The following is a 20,388-nucleotide window of genomic DNA, read 5'->3' as shown; positions in this document are numbered from 1 at the left end:
TTTTTTTTTTAACATTATGGTCTTATAAAAAAGTTTATTTGTGATGCATCAAAAGGGAGAATATGTCATTTTAAAGAGACCTGTGAGTTGGTCTATACGGAGGGACTGACGATCTAAAAATACTGCAACCAAGTTAATGAAAGTTGCGCCTGTTGAACTTTTCTGTGCAGTTTTACAGTCACTGAAACTTGTACAAAATGCTAAAGAAGATCGTGACACAGTGCCTCAGCAACACCACTGAGATGATCAATAATTGATAGTATCTTAATAAAAATAGAAGTTATTATGGTATAGTTTTTTTAAAGGCCCTGTACACCCACACAGGTGTTTTTAAATTAGTAGGTTAAGTTACTTTTTAGATTAATTACACAGTAAAAGAGGAGATCGGTTGAGGAGCGAGAGTAAGATAAACCCACGTTTGAATCCCAAGAGTTTAAAAAAATAAACTCTGAGTTCTCCTTCAGCCGGTAAACGGCTCCGGGAAAGAGAAATCGATCACTACAACAACGTTGTTTTGTTTTGAGATATAATACCTCTTCACTTTGACATCGTAACTGTATTTATGTCAGTTAAGGTAACTTTAAACTGGCTATCATGTCACTTAGCCAACAATTAGATATCACCATTTGGATACAAGTGTCCCCTTTCTCTCCCCGTAGGCACAGTTCCTGAACCTGCTGCTGTGCCGCTGTTTCCAGCTGTCTTACTTGGAGAAGCACCCAGAGGAGGCCCAGGAGGACTCCGCTGGCTCAACGCCTCGTCGTAACCCCTCCCTGCTCAACCACGGCTTCCCTCTCAGTGTCAGCGCCCTGGTGTCCTTCAGAAGAGCCCCTTTTCGAGGGTGGTTGCCAGGGACTAAGGTTTGGACTTGAATGTCTTCTCTCATTGCCTGTTACAACATGATATTATTATTTCAACCCTAGTCTTTCCCTTCTAGTTAGTCCCTTAAGCCCTGATTTCACAGCAGCTTTTCTAAAAGATTGCAATGCATGTTGCAATGTTTTGAGTCTTTATGTGTCTTTTCTTCTTCTATTTGCCATCAAATTGCAGGAGAAATGAAAACTGTCGCGCAGAATTCACAAGGTTTCGTTGAATTTGTGTTAATGGATGGAGGGGCCGTTTAAGGGTTGTAATTCACTACTAGGGAACTAGTGACCTAATGAGGTTGAAGAAGACAAAACAAACGAGAGTTTTTGGCCATCTGAGAATAAACACTTCTGTATTCAAACATTTTGTTTTCCCCCTCCATCTATAGAAGAAGAATCAAAAGTCTTCTGATGATCCAGTCAGCAGCCAAGATGAAGTCTTCCCCACCTTCTCCCCATCTCTGGTGCGCAAGAAGGCCATGCGCACCAAAGCGCTGCGCTCTGGGGCTTACCGCTCCTTCACCTTCACGCCACTCAAACAGCGCAATGTTCAGGAGCGACTGAGCGAGTCACAAGGTGGGCCAAGTGTTCACAGAGCGCTTTCAAGAGTCAGAGAGTTGATTAGGTAAAAGCAAACCCTTCAGTATCAGGTGTTGGGCAGTCCCTCACTGTCTGTTGTGGTGTCTGAAGGTAGTCATTTTTATACTGAGGTAATGGTTTTTGTCTCACGTGGGTCCTACTGTACAAACATTTTCTTTAAGCTTCTCTCACTGGTGTCTGTTTCAATAATTAGCTTTAAATATGTTGAAACACAAACATTGGCTTTATGGGTTATTTAATCACCACTTGCTTTGTTCATCTCAGTCCTGTTACGTTCAAACCAAACATTTCCTCCACTGAGCTGGGATTACATTTGGATGTTTCCTTCCACTTTTGGACATTTTGAAATCTCCAAAATTCCCAATGATTTCTCTTCTTATCTATCAAACAGAAAAGGACAAAAACAAGACGTCAGCGAGGAGATCCCGCGCTCCAAGCTTGGCGGAAACAGAAGAAGCACTGGCTCAAGCAGTGTGGTGTTGGTCTGGTATCGCAACGTGAGTGTTACTTGTGTATTTAACATACTCCGCTGACCGTGGATGCCTTCTCTAGTTCTTATTTTGTCTCCGTCTTCTCTTTCAGTGACAGCAGCTATTCCCTGCTTGCTGACGACGTTATGGGATCGTACCTCTTGTGTCCGCATCCTAAAAAACCCAAATGTGGCTCGCTCATCATTCGCTTCCCCTCTGGCCTGGTCACACATCTCATAGAAAACACCCGTAAAGGGAAATTCCAGCTGGAGGTAATTGTTTCGTTGAGGCAGGTTGAATCTTGTACATAATAATTGTACAAACAGTGAGTCTGCCAGGATAATATTTGCTTAAGTTTGTGGTGGAAACAAAATGTCGACTGAATTAGAGAGTAAACGGTTCACTCCACAGAAATGTATGTTTGACTTATTGCTCTGTTCCACTGGTTACTTAATGCTTAATGTAATGTTAAACTTAATGTAGAATATTGATATAATGCAAGACAGACACAAGGTGTTTTGTACCAGTATACAAATATTTATATATGACACGCCTTCAAGTCTTCTTGCGTACATTTCATGTGTATATACTTTATATTGTGTCTGTTTATTTTCATTTAAATTAATGAGAATTTATCAAACTTTTCTCAAGTGAAACATAAACATGACATGCAGTCTTTCAGGGCTGCATGACCACATTAAAATTAAGAATTGAGGTTCCTTGTGGATACACATTTCTCTGCAATTCAGTGTTATATTTAGAAACTTTAGGATCTGGGCTGGCACATCAGTGGATCTTAACTAAAGTTGGCCATGCAGCTCCCCAGTATCGGATGTGAGGGTCTGAGTCTGGAAGAGGAAACTATTTTCATGCCAAAATATTGTAAAATATAAGTATTTGGACTTACTTAGTGTGCAATATGTCATAAGATGGCTCCAAAACAATCATTTTAACAACAACAACAACACAACCAACAACTACAACTAAACAAAGAATAATTAAATTGCTGCATTTGATTATACTTATATATTGGAAACTGATAATTTTGTGTAATTTAACAGTAAAATTTTTTCTGTTTATTTGGTTTATCTTTGTGGCAGAAATGCAAGACTGAGTTCGGTTCCATAGTAGAACTGATTGAACACTACACAGAGACTCAGGAGGACCTGCAGTGTCTGCTGAGCTGTGCCCGGGTAAACCACTGTTATGAGTGGGAGGAAACTACCAGCAAACAGCTGGCTGTAAAGCCTCACAAGAGCCTGACGAAAGCCAAAATTAAAAGTACCCACAGAAGGGAGTGGGTTTAAACCCTGGACACTGGAACTTGTGGACTGCCAACCTCTAAAAGTGACACCCTTTTTTTTCTTTTCTCTTTGCACATGTATCATCTCTTAAATCACGATCGGTTTCACAAAGTGTAATGCACCTATAACAGTGTTGGCACTTAATGTATATAGTATACAAGTCATTCCTATCAAAGGGTCCCTATTTGTTAAAATGTAATATTTTGTGCTTGCTGCTTTTATGTGTTTTTTTATTTGTGCCTTTAAGGCGTCAGTCAATTTTATTAGTGTTTTTTAAGATGTTAAACTAACGACCCTGAAACTGTGCACGCCTATTGTTGCACACACATTGTGAAGATGTTGCACAAATATATTTGATCAAAGTTTGTTTCTTTGCATTTGAATCCTGCTTACCTTATCACTGTTTGTGTGTTTTAGACATCAGACCTGGAGGATGTATAAGCAGTAATACTAAACACAACTGTGTCATGGTACAAGAAAATAAGACCACGACACCAAATATTTTCTATATCTTCGGTTATTAGTGTGCTTGTATATCATGGCCACTAAGGAGGGGTGTGTTACAATTTTTGTTTTAAAGTTTGTGTGCTGTCAGACTAACTCATTGTTATGTTTGTTTTTTTTGTTGCTGGCTTCAAATGGAGTTCATCTTAGGAGGTCAATTTAAAGGCAGCAACTGTCTAACAGGATATGTTGTGTGCAGTTAAATGTATATCTTGTACACTGATTTTTCACCATGGTATGAAATTGGATCTGCCCTTGGGTTTTTGGTTATTATAAGACTTTATATGTCTTTCTTTTGTTCTGTTCCAAGAGGCTGCATTTTAATTAATAATTGAAGCACCTTTCTACCATCTTTTCCACATTCGGCCAACAAATAATGTTCCTATTGTTCATCCTTGTTTGAGATTAAATTACAGGCGTGTTCTGTTTTGATCCCTGCAGAAACGTTGTTTTCCTTCGTGTTTCATTTGACTCTGAATGGCACTGCATCACTTGTAGTTTTGGTATTGAGAAAGCTGCTATTATTCTCATGAAACTTATACTGCTCAGTTTCTAAATCTTAGGCCAGGACTCCACATAGAATTGCTTTTTTTGTGTTTTTAACAAAAAATTAACAAATGCACTCAGTTGCCAGTATATTAGGTACACTTATCTAAAACTAATGGAGTCTTAAACAGTCTGGTAATAAACCCTACCTCAGTGGTTGTAATGTTTAAAGAGATCATGTTGGAGGATGATCGCTGTTTCAGACTGCATTAGTTTTTATGCTAGGTGTACCTAATAAACCGACATTTGTTAAATATAGTTTTATTTTCCCTCCCTGGCATAAATAATTACACTAGTGCAATAGTTAGTTGTATAGTTTAACATGTATTCCTCTGTGAAGGCAATAGAAAAACATCCAGTGTGTAACTCTCCTGCCACTTAAGTAGCAAGTCTAGCTCTAAATGTTTTGAGAGGTTTTTTAAAAGGTTATTTATGGCGCTATTGACAAAATATACACCAACCAGGACACAACAGGCTACTTAAAATATGAGGACAAAATGAGTAACCAAGTGTAATATTAAAGATATATAATTAGTAAATACAACTCAGGCTTAGCTAGGAAGGGTTGTTTTCTTTCTTGCTAAAAAATAAATAAATAAACGTTATATACAAAACTATATATATAAAAAAACACTGTATTAATACGTAAACATATAAAATATAACACCACTTTCACTCCCTCCTCCTCAAAATGGCTGCTGGTCTGGGAACAGTCTCATCCCTCAACGATTGTTTACGGTTGCTAAGCGACGTGAAAAACGCCGTGAGAGGAGCAGCAGGATGACAGGGGACCGGTAACGATACCCGACGAGGATATCCGCCTCCACTCAACTAGTTATTTGTTGTTATTTGTTTTTTTAAATCTTTTTGAGTATTTTATTAACTGCTGTTTGATATTCTCTGGTCATCTTCTGTAACCAGGATGTGAGCTGTCAGTTAGCCCTTACCTGATGAGGATCCTGCTGACAGTGAAGCTCTGCAGACATGCATTTATAAAGCAGAACTGGACATTACTCCTCTCTCTTTTTTTTTTTTTATGTGTCATCTACTGCACCAGCCGATAGCTGCGGAGTGAATGTGGAGACATGGGCTCCGAGTCTGTGAAGGTGGTGGTCAGGTGCAGGCCCCTGAATGAAAGGGAGAAGGCTCTCTGCTCGAAGACGGTGATGTTCATGGACCTGCACCGGTGCCAGTGCTTCATAGAGAAACCCGGGGCAGCGGACGAGCCACCCAAACAGTTCACCTTTGACGGGACCTACTTTATTGATCAAACCACTGAGCAGATGTACAACGAGATTGCCTATCCTTTAGTTGAGGTAAGCTCCAGGGACCATTTTAGATTGTGCTTTTTAGTGTTTCCAGTGTGTTTGTTGATGTTGAAACCTAAAGTGCCAATGCACAGCAACAGTATGGAGATCCAGGCATTATATAAGTAGCACACAGGTCACTGGACACCCCCCAGTCTAACAACAGTAGGCTATATCTTATTGCCAATGACTGCAGACCTCATTATTTACTTAACAGTCTGCTGTCAGTTACTCAGAAAGGTCAGCAGGGTGCCTCATGCAAAAGCTCACGTGTGCCACATTTGTTTTTGTTTTTTTACAGGGTGTCACTGAGGGATACAATGGCACAATTTTTGCCTATGGACAGACCGGAAGTGGGAAGTCTTTCACCATGCAGGGAGTGTCCGAGCCTGCGGCCCAGAGGGGCGTCATTCCACGAGCCTTTGAGCACATCTTTGAGAGTATTCAGGTCAGTTAGGGTAACTGTTAAAAAAGTGTGCATGACATCAGTGTGTAACCACAACTTTTATCTTCTCTAGTCTCTGTTCACGCTTGTCTAAGCTTTGTATCCTCAGAGGGAATAATTGTGTGTGTTTTTGTTTGCAAGCTAGTGTGCAGAAAATACAAAGTTCCTGGTGCGGGCCTCCTACTTGGAGATTTACAATGAAGAAATCAGAGACCTTTTGGGAAGTGACACCAAGCAGAGATTGGAGGTAAGCGCTGTTGTTTTAATAAACAAATCGGACTGCACTGTGTGGCATTAGGAACCAAAAGGATTATTGTTCATTATGAAACCTGTTTCTCAGACTATTCTCTTACAGTCAGCACAATCCTGTACCGAGTTGCCACGGTGACTCAAAAGCACAGTAGTTGCATGTTTTTTTTACTTGAAGGTCAAGGTGTTTGAACAAGTGACAGATTTGGATTTCATGTGCTTTATGTGTGGCTGATGAATGCTCAGCTGAAAGAGCATCCAGAGCGCGGGGTGTATGTGCGGGACCTCTCCATGCACACTGTGCACAGTGTGGGGGAGTGCGAGAGAATCATAGAGCAAGGCTGGAAGAACCGGGCAGTGGGCTACACACTGATGAACAAAGACTCCTCCCGCTCCCACTCCATCTTCAGCATCCATCTGGAGATCTGCAGCACAGGTGAACACACACACAGTGACACAATACCTGTAACCTGCTGAAACATATCTGTTTAATGTCGGATAAAGGCATTTTTATCCGACATTTTATTTTATGATGTTAAAGAACAGATACGCCTTCTGATATCAACCGGCTGTTACGCTTAGTGTGTCATTGATGTTTCCTTGTATGATTTTAAATGTTTGGTGCAAAAACGCTGATTAGTTATACACAGAATAAGAAAGAAAAACACAGCTAAACAAATTAATAGTCGAGTCAGGTCTTTTTTATTTATGGAGCATATTAAAAAACAAAAACATTGTTTTCCTGATAGACGATGGCAATTCTAATTAGATAAAAAATGATTAAGAAATAGAAAAACTAAATAAATAAAAGTGTGAGAATCAGTAATTCTGGCTAAAAGTATAAAAAAACACAACAGGATTATTGCACAGAGAACTAATGAATAATAAACCTGACCTGCTGTGTCTGCTGAGACTATCAACAAGCTAAAATACATTAATAATAGACCTTTAATAGAAATGCAAGGTACATTGCCAGGAGTTATTCAGCTTAAAGGAACAGACTAACTTTAAAGTTGTATTCTCTCTACATTCACTTTGTCACTCCAAATTCTCAGATGCAGCCGGCCAGGATCATCTACGAGCGGGTAAACTCAACCTTGTTGACCTGGCAGGAAGTGAGCGTCAGTCTAAAACCGGTGCCACCGGCGAGCGGCTCCGCGAGGCCACCAAGATCAACCTCTCCCTCTCGGCCCTGGGGAACGTCATCTCTGCCCTGGTGGACGGACGCTCCAAATACATCCCCTACCGGGACTCCAAGCTGACCAGACTGCTCCAGGACTCTCTGGGAGGAAACACACGCACGTTGATGATTGCCTGTCTCTCCCCCGCAGACAACAACTACGAGGAAAGTCTGAGCACGCTTCGTTATGCCAACCGGGCCAAGAGCATCCAGAACAGGCCTCGTATCAACGAGGACCCCAAGGATGCTCTGCTCCGAGAGTATCAGGAGGAGATCAAGAAGTTGCGGGCCCTCGTCTCAGGCCAGCTGGGCACTGCTGACCTTGCATGTAAATGATTAATTCTGTTGATATAAGGACACAACATCTTTTTATTTGAAAATGATTTAAATGTAGCTATTGAGATATGTTTCATTTGCATTTTGCACTTCTTTGTTCAGTGATTTTTACCTGTCTTGCTAAAAAGAAAAAACTCACGTGTTTGCTTTTACTTATCGTGCAGCTCTGCTGGCTGGTCAGTTGTTTGAAGCATCCCCTGCTGTTCCTTCAAGGCCACAGTCCAACACCACAGAAGCAGAGAAGGATAAGATTAAAGAGGCAACTATAGGATGTTCCCACACCAATATATCACCTCGCTTCTCCCCATGCATTATATGAGAACCAGGTGATTTATGAGTGCGTATTCTGCTCCCTCCACAGGAGTATGAAGAGAGGCTGGCCAAGTTGCAAGCTGAGTACAATGCAGAGCAGGAATCCAAAGCAAAGCTGCAGGAGGACATTGCTGCCCTTTGTTCCTCCTATGAATCCAAGCTGTCTAATCTGGAGAAGGCCCGAACCAGCAGGGGGAGCTCTGTCCTAAAGAATGGTAACGGAAAATCTTCTGTCCACAACAAAGAACCTTGTAAGTTGTTAATAAACTGGTTTCAGTGCTCGTCAAACTGAACATTTGTTGTTGTTCATCAAAAGTTCTTGTTATTGTGTCCACCCCCTGTGTACTGACTTTGTATTGTTTTGCCTCCTAGCATCAGTGAGCTCTAGCTGTATGACAAAGGTTGCTGAGGAAGAGGTCTGCCATAACACTGATCCCATGTGCCACAGTACAGCTGGAGACACTTCTCTGACCAAGGTACTCTTCCACCGTTAACCATTAATCATTCAAAACATGTTACCACTGCTGGTTGTTAGAAACTTACTTGGTATTATTTCCTCATGTTGGTGAGCCAGGCAGCTGTACCTTGTGCAGCAGTTGGTGTCCAAATAGGTCCAGATGGAGACGGACTTGTAGACTCACCTGGCACTGCAGGGCCTCTAGACCAGCAACACGTCCTGGAAAGGTTTGTGGACAAATATTTGACAAACATAACCATCCATCAACCACTGAAATTACTATTGTATAATATTTGCATAATTCATACCGTATATTAGTACTGCATGTAGGTTATGACAACGCAGGTATGCTGACAAAGGAATATTTGCCTTTTAATGCATTATTTAGATTTTTTATTTAATTAATGTAGCGGATTATGTTTGATATAATCGTTTTGATGGGGCAACATGCAGCTCAAGTGCTTGTTGTTATGTAGTTTGTGATCTCCATGCAGCGTTCCTATTCATCCATCTCTCCATCCCCAGACTGCAGCAGCTGGAGCAGGAAGTGGTGGGAGGAGAGCAGGCCAGGAACAAAGAGTTACAGCAGAGACACTGGCAGAGGAAGAACCTCGCTGACCAGAGAAAAGTCCATCTAATCCGCGCTCTGTCAGAGAACAGTGAGGAGAGTGAAAATGTGCTGTTGAATGTCTACAACTCCATCCAGGAAGAGGTCCATGCCAAAAGCCAGTTGCTGGTCAAGGTCCAGGGAAAGGTGGGTCAATGGTTCATTCAGTACAAGAAGGTTCGGAGGAAAAATGGATCTGGCCAGTGACAACAAAGGAATATGTTGAAGCAATATCTTTCTGATGTAATTGGTCCACTCTAAAATATTTTCACTGCTCTGAAAATATTCAAATACATGGACAGGAAAAACACGATAATGACTGGAAGTATACTCAATGATGCTTTAATCAGTCCAAACAGGCCCAAAATTGTCAGTGATTTGCTCCTGTTATTCGTAGACATAAAAACCCTTTATTCTTTCATTAACTCCTGTCTCCTCCTGGATTCTCTGATTTGGAGAGTAAAACCTATTTTTTGCACATCAGAACCGCCTGAGTTCAGACTGTTCAGTACAAAATACCACATAAATGAGTGTTTACTTAGCACCAAGAATCTTACAAAGTTAGGACAAAATGATCCCTCTGAGTCTCTAAGCTTTCAGTGCTGAATCATGTGTTCTGCATTCAACCATAAAACCGCATCCACCTGTTGTGACAGCTGAAAGCAGCCAAACTGGAGATCCGTGACCTGCAGGCAGAGTTCGAGGTGGAGAGGAATGACTACCTGGCAACAATCCGGCGGCTGGAGAGGGAGGGTCAGTTACTGCACAGCCTGCTGGAGCGTATGGTGCCGCTGGTGCGCCGTGACTGCAACTACAGCAACCTGGACCGCTTGAAGAAAGAAGCTGTCTGGGACGAGGACAGCGCCACCTGGAGGCTGCCGGATGTGATGGTGCAGAAAACAACACTGCCTTCAGGTGCAATGTGTGATGAGGGCATATAGAAAATAGGCTTATCAGTTTTTCTTAATGATGTAGCTTTCGAGACTGTAAGTCCTAATACTGTCTCACTTTCTTTCTCTCTCATAGCAGTGGCTCCAAGACTTGCAACTCGCAGAGCTTCAGCTGCTGATGCTGGAGAGCCATTCATGGTGGGTTTTATGTGTTCATGTTTCTACGTATCTTCTAGACACATCAGACACAACATTGAAACACTGTCGCAGAGCCGTTACCCTGTGTGCTGTGTTGGGGGCAGGTGGAAGGGGACAGGTACAAGGAAATGCTTGATCGTAGTGACAGTGAGAACATCGCCAGCAGCTACTTCAAGTCTAAGAGGGCGAGCCAACTGCTGGGACGGGAAGCTACCAAGGGACACGGTGAGACTAAGACCTGCAGATCTCTCCACTGACTCAACCATCCAGGATGATAGAGAGCACAAATAATAGCCAATAGTTTGCTAATAAGCTCTAATGATGTCTCTTCATCCTCACAGTGGTAAATCTGCAGGTTGTCATCATTTAGTGTGTTTCTGGTCTTTACTTTAGATTCTGAAGTGTCAGTTCTTTGAGGAGGAGCAGTCAATCAAGCTACTATCATAAACATTTTAACAATGTGACAAAAGTAATCAGGTTTCGACTGTGAAAGTTTTGAGATAAAACGTTTAAAAATACTGCCTGTTTGATGGTTCTAAACAGAGACACACACACGGCCACAGCACACACAGCCATTCACCGCGACACACAAGAAGGGTTCAATGATTAGTCCAGCATCCCATATTCAATCACTTATACCAAAAAGAAAATGCTCAATTCTGAAAATAAAAATACTAACAGCTACACCAAAGAACTTTCTGCAACTGTCACAATGTCAGTTTACATTTACTCGTCTGATGGAGCTTTTCTCCTCCAGCCATCCACTCTCCACCCTTGGTTAACGGGGCGGCCCACCTCAGTGTGAGCGGTTCCACCGTGAACCCACCCGTCAGCTCACGGCCCTTCCGCCTGGAGTCGTTGGATGTCCCGGTCTCCAATGGTAAGGTGAAGCGCAAAAAAAGCAAGTCTCACATCCACAATGAGGGGATTTGAAAAGACTGTAAATGTAACAGATCTCCGTGTCATCTGCCTGTGACTAAATGTTTTATACACTGTTATTGATCACATACAGTATATAGTAAATGCTGAATTTTTAATAACCACTGCTAACCAGAAATGTATACAGTCCGCTCTTATTGTGGACGTTTTGAGTCAGGTAGTGTGTTTTAATTCACATTTTGAATGCTCATGTTGAACAAAATGCTACCTGCAGTATGTTACTACCCTTGTATTCTTGCACTGTACCTAAAAACCTGTGATTCGTGCACTGTGAGACTCAAAGCTACTATAATATTTAATGTCTCATGTATTTTACTGTTGCTTATTGTAAACCAGAATTTTTAACCTAACAGTAAAAATTCTACAGTTGCTGCTGAATGGCTCAAATAAAACTATTTATCCACTTTATGGCTAAATTCATTTTAACAAGCCAAGTTTAAATAGCTTTCTGTACCGTGTTATGAACAGTAATAAGAAATAAGATCCCAGTCAGCAAGTCAGACCAGTTTGTTTCTGTATCACAGAAAATGGATAACTCACAAGTGGGTCAGGGGGGCTGTTGCCATGGCAGCAGTGTTGACAGGTAGTAGGCGGTTGTCTCATGTTACGTATGACCTCTGGGGTCAGCATTGTGGATTTTGATGTGGCTTTACTTCAGCTTTATAGGGATGAGAGAACCTTTTTAATTAATGCTTGACAGTCTGTGAATCATAAAAAAATCATTTTGATGCAGATATCAAATGGTTGCATAGATTTATTTCAATAATCAATTATTCAGAATAATCCTGTGATGGAGTCTGTATCTCTAGCAGAGGAGTTACAGCAGATACACATAATGTCATAAAAGTTTTCTGTTTTTTGCTTGTTTCTTTTTTACAAAACACAGTCATTTTTATCTTTATTGATAAACAAAGCTTTTCCGTCTGAGTATCATATTTCTGTCTTTGGCTATGGCCTGATTTCTTCATCCATTGTTTAATATTACTTGACCGGCAGAGAGCCGTGTCAGTTTCAAAATTTGACACCCTTTATTTGCCTGTGTGCAGACACACTAGACACAGATACTGGCACATTAGGTGAACCCCTCGCCTCACTGAGAGATTACACTACAGGAAAGCCACTGTAATTGTCTCCCGTAATAATCAACCACACACTTAGTTAATGGCTTCAAGGCGGTTTCTTAACAAACGACTAGCAGTTCACACAAGTCAGTGGCAGGAATTAGTCTTTACATGCAAGTGATAGCAAGAAAACACAGAAAGGAAAACACCGGTCTGCTGAGTTCACACACAGGTGGGGCTCAAGATAATCGGATAATGGAAGAACAGCTGAGCAGGCTTTCTCAAATGAGAAAGTGCACGAGTGCCGTGTAAGATGAGCAGTACGACTGATAGTCTATTCTGTGAGTGGAGCAGAGATGTAAAGTCACTCTGCAGGTTACAGGGAAGAAGGTTGGACAAAATTAAATTGACTTTGCTTCTAGACGGACCCCAGATACAAGATGTGCATATATGTATTTACCATTGTGTGTATATTTGTCTTAATTAAAAACAACTTTAAATTAAGAGCTCAAATGAATCACATTTAAAGGTCTACATGGAGTGATAACAGTTTCAAGAAACAAAGTGTTGACTATTTATTTACACAGACTGATGTTAAGTTTAATACTGTATTAAAACTTACATAAAAAATACAATACACTATATATAAGATGAAGACTTCTTTATTTTCACTTGCATTTATGGAAATAGAGTAGGTAAAAATAATCACATTATCATTGATTTGTTCCAGTATTTTGACAATTAAGGCAGTTACATGGACTGTTTGTCACATCTTTAAAACCACCTGAATCATATATATACTGTATAAAATAGTAGAAACATATCGGTGAGCTATCTATACATCAGATCTCAATAACAATGTACTGCTGGTAGCTACTTAAAATTAGAAAACTCTGAAAAATCACCCCAAAACACTTCCAAATTTCATTTTACAATAATTATGAGCAGCATAAAGTGATTGCTCCAAGGGATGTACTTAACAATCCACTTATAGGCACATCTGTGATTTATAAAACGACCAGTAACGTAAAAATTTGCTTGATTTTGGTCGATGTTTCCTTTAAGTATAAGTACAGCGGAGCAGCATTTTATATATAGTATGATGAGGAAGGAACAAGATTAATGGAAAGCCACAATATGGATGGCTTCAGTATGTTACCACCAATATAAAATGTGTCTTGTTTTGCTTCTTACAAATAATTTCTTACAGCCATAAACGTGTACGTGGATACTAGTGCATGCAGAAAACCAATGCTCCATCGGATTTGGAGATGGAGGAGTGAAGGCTATAACTTCAACACTATATTGATGTTTAAAGTGCTTCCTTTTTTCATATGCACTGTTGATGATTTGTTCTGTTGTGCCTTATCAAGTCATATATCTAACTGAAATTTGTTAAACACCAAGTGATTCTGATTAGATGGCATTACATTAACATTTCAATGAAATACGAGGAGCTTCGGGGGTTTGAACTGTGTAAGGTAGATCTTCAGGTACTGTTGAAACCTACATAAGAACAATATTTGAATAAAACAACCTACATTAAAAGTGCTGGTATTTCCCCTTTAAATTCTTCCTCTTCTTCATCCTCTTCTGCTTTAGTTTGCCAAAGTGCCAAGTTCCCCCTTAATGCTCTAACTCTCTTTAAGCTGATAGTACTCTTGAACTCTTTCTGAGCGCCACACTTACGCAGGCAGACTTCTGTTGTTCATCTGTTTTTAGTCTTTGAGCAGTCCGAGCTTTCTGAGTGCTTCTTTTCGATCAGCTCCCATACCAGGCACCACCATCACGGTATATCCGGCTGGGTTTGAGGGTTTTTGGGGCTGAGCTGCAGTGGTGTACCGTGGTTCAGGGCATCTTCCACCGTTTCTGTGGTTGTCCATGGTAGCAGAGCGCTCCAGACCAGCCGCCTTCAGTCCGTTGGATTGAGCAGGATGCGATACAGACGCAGGCTGTTTGTCAGGTCTGGAGTAGTGATGGAAACTGGCACTGCTCTGCAGAGGCCTGTTCTTGGGCTCCGAGGGCACTTGAGAATGAGAAAACGATGGACTTCTTGACGGATTAACGTTAGATGGACCTCTTGTAAATCTGTTTGGGGTTGGGTCCAGAGAGGAGTGAGATTTGGGGGGAGGCAGTGGGGCTACTGTCTCGTTTTCTGGTTGTTGATCTTTCAGGAGTCCCAGCTTCTGCAAAGCTTCCAGTCTCACGACCTGGGGGTCTGTTGCATGCTTGACACCGTATGAAGAATCTGAGGTTATGGCTGCTTCATTTTGTGTTTTCATAGATATGTTGGCAGGAATCTTTTTGGGTTTGGGGGCCACGACTGGAGGACCTGTCTTAGACATGGAAGCCTCTGAGTTGGATCTGCCGAATCTTGGAAGATTTCCGAGGTTTGGGCCTTCCGCTGTAACAGGAAGGTGCTTGTCCAAGTCTATAGTATGATCGATGGTGGGACATAAAGGCGTCTTCTTTGTGGAGGCACTCCTCCGCAGGTGAAAAAGTGCCTCATAGGACAGAGGTCCTCTAGGTAAAGGACCTTCAGTTGTCCGAACTGAGTAGTCCCTGAATTTAGTAGGAGGAGGTATCATAACAGTAACCTCTAAAGGTACTTGGGGAGCAGCAGGTTTCTGGTTGTGTTTATGACCAGGTTGTTTGCTTGAAGAAGTGAACTGAGGTTGACAGCTGATATTTTTGTCCGGAGAGACACTCTGTTTAGCAATGGGTACAGAACACGGAGAGCTTCTTGCTACAACAAAAGGTGTAGGGACCAGGTAGCTCTGCATGGGTTTGGTGTCAACATTTTCCTTCATGGGTTCCTTAGAGGCATGTTTCTGTGAACCTGGAAGACAAACAAGCACATGTTCACCACAATGTGTCTCTCTTTCAGTATTACTGTTTAACTAATTCTGCGTTTCTGCCAAGAGATTAACTTACTGTTGAGCTTGTTTTTGCTCATGGAGGCTGACAGGTCAGCCAGTTTGTTAGCAATGTTGCCAGGGTTGGGCAGTTGGTCAGGTTCATCATTGGACAGTCCACTGTCCTCCTCGGTATCCAAAGACTCAATAGTCTCCTCCAAAAACATGAGACAGGCTTTCTCCTCAGCAGACAAGTACTCCAGACTATCATCACTCTGTAATACATAAAAGTAGGGCTTTCCTCGTGACAAAAAATCCACAGTGAGATATCCCAAAGGTGTTTTCAAAGATGATAGTATAAAGCCTTAAAGCCTTTCACTTCTAAATAGACACACAACTATAAAACCAGATACATCCCTTAGCTGTTATGTTTCTACTCTCTGTTACCTACATTGTTTTGTGTATTAACTGTTGTTTTGTATAATGAGTTGTAGAGGAACTAATACTATGCTCAGGTTCAAGAGGGGAAGATTAGTAACTTACAAAGCCAGAATTGGCGCTGACAACACTGTCACAGCTGCCAGCACTGTCCATGCCTGTCATCGTCTCCAATCCAATGCCACCTGGCCAGGTATCGCTTTTGGGCATCTTAGTGCCCTGATTCTATCTGAGGTTAGTGGCACAGATTGTTGTGGTACACTCTGTGAAAAGGGAATACATGGTGAGTTAGAATTGCAGTTTAAGTTGTTCCTCTATAAGTGACATTAATGGTTGATTCAATAACAATGTTTATACTGTCTCTGTGGACAATTTTCCACAGGTTTATAGATGGTCTTTCTTTCAGACAGCCATTAGTTTACATTCCTTTTTGTACAGTATGAAGTCTACGGAGTCCATGAAGGACCATATTGGGAATTTTCTTGAAAATACTTGCATCCCCTTGCAATACTTTTGCATTTTCTCACTTGGTCTTTACTTAATCTTTTTGCTCCAACCTTTCAATAGCTTTTGTGTCACCTACTGTTAACCTTAATGCAGAAATGTCTAATCAGCATAAAAGGACATCTGGTTAACAGATAACTGAGGAACCTGTAGGCAGAAAACACTGATGTGATATTATGATGGATTTTCTATGGAGATTTTCATACTTTAGTAATAGCTCAGCTTGCAAGAAAATCTCAATGAGAGATGGATGTTAATAAACGTAATAGGTACACCGGACTACACCAATATGCTGGTACTTGTACTCAGATTCCTACAATTTCCAGACCTCTAATGAACGGTACAGATTAAGAACAGAGGCCCACCATCGATACTGGCAGTCTGTATAAAATGTTTTAGCAAAAACAGTGACATGCACTTATTGATCAACAAAGCCCTGACCAGTATCTGGCAAATTGCTGCATTAAAGCAGACCACAATATGCAATACTCTTTGTTAAAGCATCAACCATATTTCTAAATTCAGAGCTTTGAACACATCTGATTTATGGCTGTAGGACAATATTTCAGCTGTGAAGGGAATTTAGATTTTGGCTTCATATATAATTAATTAATAAATGACAAAACAATGTACACAGACACCGATTAACAATATATGGCTTGGGGTCAAATAACCTGTACATTTGTTTCCAATGAATGTACACAGCCATGGAGAGGAAGGGAAATGAGATGTTGTGTGTGAGCACTAATGAGCACAACAGGGAACCAGTCAGCTCCAGGTCGGACTGATCCGTCTTTACTACTAGCTTCAATGTAAACAGTGTCAAACATGTAAAGGTAACCCTGAGTTACCTCAACCCAGGATTAAAATAAGTCCTTAGGGTTACTTTAATGTTATTATCCTATACTGTAAAGATGGTGTACATTGTGGTTGGACCATGTAGGGTTGGATAGTTTGAGAATTATAACATATCGAAGAAGAATCTTTGTCTTCATAACTAATTTATAATATCGTAGAATGACAGCTGTACACTTTTTACATCATCGCGCCATTGAAGAACAAATGGGTCCAATAGTTTGTATTGTATGCACTGCTGGAGCTTGAGGGTAAAGTATCACAGGAGAATTTAAAAATGTTCAAAGACAAACTCATAAACTCTTACAAGTGAATAAAAAGTGTTAAAAATTAGAAGCTCTTTACAGCCTCTGTAGGGTCAACTAGCTTTTGTTAAGTTTAGATTTTCATCAAGTAAAGTTTTCGTTTGCTCAAAGGCAATTTTAGAAAACTACTGTTATTGATGCATTGAATTATTCATGGTTAATCCCCTACACTCAACACTAAAGCATCAATTGCTGCAGAACAGCAACAAGTAATAATACATTTACACTGTATTGTTTTCATAAAGGTCATATTTGCTTTGTGTTCTTGGTCTCATTTAGCTTGAACACAATTGACTTTTAAGCTCTAAGATGTTGACACTTTAATTAATTTAGTTTAAAAAAAGGTCCCGGCTCGCAGCTGCAATACTGTGAAACTGTAACGTAACTTTTGAGAAAAAACAAATTAAAGGTGACTTAATGTGAACTGTGATAAATAGTAGTAGATTTAATTAGTACAGTAGTACAGTATCCTTGGCAAATGGTTCAGAGTAATGTAAAGGATACATAGGCTGCAGTTAATTGGCTAAAACCAACGCAATGGTCCTTGAGATGTATATATGTCTGAATTATTGGGCTATTTTTAATTTGCTCTGTCTCATACACAGACCTACATAATACCACCTCAACATGTAACATCCTATGTAGCCCTGTGGTGTGTTTTATATGCACGGCAGTTTTCTGATGACTGGACAGCCTTGCTCTTAGAGAATGACAGGGTATCATTGGTCAGTGTGTTTCTGACAGATATCGAACTAGTCCTCTTACTGCATGTGACTCAGATTACAGCACACATGCCACTCCTAATCTTCCTCAACCGGATCAGTTTCAGCGGGAGTGGAGGGCAGCAGCAATGATCTCCTGGAAGCTATGTGATATCCAGTTTGTTGTCTTACTGTAGCAGTCTAGTTTTGGGACATTATTTATTTGGTTATATCATTTTTAGGTAGTGAAATACAGAGAGAATGAAATACAATAAATAAATACAATGATAACATTCACACACATTATTCTGGCCATGTGAGACACTCTGGATAAAAGCATCTTATTGGTGCAAGTACTGCAAATTGCCCAAACTGAAGGATCAGTTGTTTAACAGCAATTTTGAGCAAAGATTTCTACCAGAACAAACACATTTTAGAGAATAAAGTTTAGTATAAAGGCAGCTCTGTCTGATCCTGGTGAAAAGAAATTCACTTTTGGATAAGTTTCAACACCTGAGAGGGAAGGGCTGCTAGATAGGCCAAGAGAGGCACAAAAGCACTCCTGTTCACTGTTCATGCTTTGCCATGTCATCCCATCCCTGTAAAATTTTAAAGCCCCTATCAACAGCCCAATATGTAAATGCCCCCATCTGTCCCGCTGCATGCAGGTCAGGATATGAATATGTGACACAGTGGAAACACTGAGATAACGTTTATTGTGTTTTAACCCCACACAATCTGGGTTGATCACATGCACATAAAAAGAGCAGCTACTGTGGCCTGCAGGCAAAAACTATATATTTTAAACCCTAAAGCGACTGGTTTTTTTCTGTCCTGTTCAAGGGGGCAATGTGACTTGGGTTTTTTCCCTTGTCATAACGAAACGCCAGAGTCGGTCATTAACCCCTGTATAGCATAAGTGAAACGACATCTTAAACACCGTTGAAAATACATCATATATAATGTTATCTCCATATAGATATACACTCATCAACACTGGAGCAACCGACATGGGAAACACGATGAGCTTATCTTTCATAAAACTGTGTAAGAGGCTGAGGCAATAAATGTAACCGCCATGTGAAGCTCCTAGGAACATAATCCCTGGTCCAGTAACACAGTTGCAGTTGTTTAAGATTGTGGCTATAAAAGAGCAACTGAACAAGGTTTTATATACATATATATATATATTTTTTTTTCCCCCCAAGTTTATTTTAATCCTCACTATCAGCCCTCTGCCTTCAGATTCCCCAGGGTTTTAAGCACAGTAGTTTGTGTCTTTTGTAATAAAGATTTTCTGCCTCAAATAGTCTCTACAAAATATAGATTATTCTAAAATTAGTCTGCAAATAAAACAAAAGCTGACTATGCACTGTAGAGATGGCTTAACACGAAAATTACATTAACTATATGACTTTATACAAAAATATGAAGTCGGAGATCATCATTATGTTACAAAAACTATTTTGAAAAAGCGGGATTTAATCAGGAAATAGTTCGTTACTATAACTCGATATAATACACTTAATGTGAGCAATAGATTAATTTCTTATATTAACGTTAGAGGGGAAAAACACGATTTAAACAACCCTATTTAACATAAATTGTTGTTCAAACTAACCTTAAGTAGATTTAACTGCCACAAAGTTAGTTTTAAAGTTAAACGTACCTGTGTGAATCTGCGTGCGTTACTCAGTTATCCATCCCCTGCTTCTTGTGCAAGAGAAGAGTCGGTGAGTGTGAGTGTGTGTGTGTGAGTGTGTGAGTGTGTGTGTGAGTGTGTGAGATACCTGCATGAGGGACTTTGTGCCTTTTAAGCTTTCAGCCAATCAGAGAGCAGCATTCTCCTTAAGACGCACTAGAACCTCGTTGTCATGGTGCCCACAACTGCAGTAATCTCACTAATCACTATCTGTGTGTCTCTCCGCTCACCGGCACTGAGGCTCGTTACTCGAAAAGTAGACCCTAAGTGAAAGTCGTTACTGTATTGCTGTTACGTTAACGGTTAGTTGGTTACTGTAGCAACCCGTGTTGACCGGTTGAACTCCCTCCTTCCGTTAACAAAACGTCTAAAGTAGACAGATGTTCAGATGTTGTTTTGGTCTTTTTTGGCGGACAGTTGATGATTAATCTACCAAATTCCCCTTCCCAAGCATTACATTATTTATTTTCTTTTACTTTTTTTTTATTTATTTATTCCTCTTTTCTTTTATATATGTCTTTTCTGTGTTTCTTGTTTCTTTGTTGCTACATGTTCTCAGTTTTTATACATGTAAACTGCCTTTAGCATGAGAAATAAATGACAGTGGGCAGTGTTGTATTAAGGGTTCAGATGCTTTACTTAAATAAAAGTATAGGCTACTGATACTGTAGAAAATTAATACTCTTAAGTAAAAGTCCTCCACTGAAAATGTTACTCAAAAGAAGTATTATCAGTTTGTTTGTATTACTTTATTAAT

General features: G+C 40.4%; 3 protein-coding genes across 5 annotated transcripts in view; 2 read left to right on the top strand and 1 right to left on the bottom strand.

Moving 5' to 3' along the window:
• sh2d5 (SH2 domain containing 5) overlaps positions 1-4,188 on the top strand; it is a 5,763-nt gene extending 1,575 nt beyond the window's left edge. For both annotated transcript variants that reach the window (XM_035662805.1, XM_035662804.1), the window contains exons 6-10: positions 660-860; positions 1,256-1,442; positions 1,858-1,963; positions 2,049-2,208; positions 3,037-4,188. In XM_035662805.1, the coding sequence (XP_035518698.1) occupies positions 660-860; positions 1,256-1,442; positions 1,858-1,963; positions 2,049-2,208; positions 3,037-3,243 (861 nt within the window). In that variant the 3' untranslated portion in view covers positions 3,244-4,188. The remainder of the gene's footprint in view (positions 1-659; positions 861-1,255; positions 1,443-1,857; positions 1,964-2,048; positions 2,209-3,036) is intronic.
• An 899-nt stretch (positions 4,189-5,087) lies between these two features.
• kif17 (kinesin family member 17) lies at positions 5,088-11,606 on the top strand. Its single transcript, XM_035662806.1, has 14 exons — positions 5,088-5,606; positions 5,899-6,045; positions 6,188-6,289; positions 6,538-6,727; positions 7,347-7,799; positions 7,972-8,066; positions 8,169-8,370; positions 8,492-8,595; positions 8,694-8,803; positions 9,102-9,330; positions 9,840-10,098; positions 10,210-10,271; positions 10,376-10,496; positions 11,029-11,606. Exons 1-14 carry the CDS (start codon positions 5,376-5,378, stop codon positions 11,202-11,204), a joined length of 2,481 nt encoding a protein of 826 aa, XP_035518699.1. The 5' UTR covers positions 5,088-5,375; the 3' UTR covers positions 11,205-11,606.
• Positions 11,607-12,564: 958 nt separating this feature from the next.
• zgc:158258 (uncharacterized protein LOC791186 homolog) lies at positions 12,565-20,382 on the bottom strand. 2 transcript variants are annotated; one of them, XM_035662854.1, is made up of 4 exons: positions 19,599-20,382; positions 15,670-15,827; positions 15,206-15,401; positions 12,565-15,110 (listed from the first exon to the last, which is right to left on the bottom strand). In XM_035662854.1, the coding sequence occupies exons 2-4, from the start codon at positions 15,772-15,774 to the stop codon at positions 13,990-13,992; spliced, it is 1,422 nt and encodes a 473-aa protein (XP_035518747.1). In that variant the 5' UTR covers positions 15,775-15,827; positions 19,599-20,382; the 3' UTR covers positions 12,565-13,989. The 2 variants fall into 2 exon arrangements, with proteins under 2 accessions (XP_035518747.1, XP_035518748.1); XM_035662855.1 differs by having other exon boundaries at positions 15,670-20,382.
• Between the last annotated feature and the right edge of the window lie 6 nt (positions 20,383-20,388).

The sequence above is a fragment of the Morone saxatilis genome, unplaced genomic scaffold, assembly GCF_004916995.1.
Source record: "Morone saxatilis isolate NCDOM2014 unplaced genomic scaffold, NCSU_SB_2.0 Contig18, whole genome shotgun sequence".
Taxonomy (NCBI): Eukaryota; Metazoa; Chordata; class Actinopteri; family Moronidae; genus Morone; species Morone saxatilis.
Note: the sequence above shows the minus strand (reverse complement) of the source record. Positions and strands in the feature narration are given on the sequence as shown.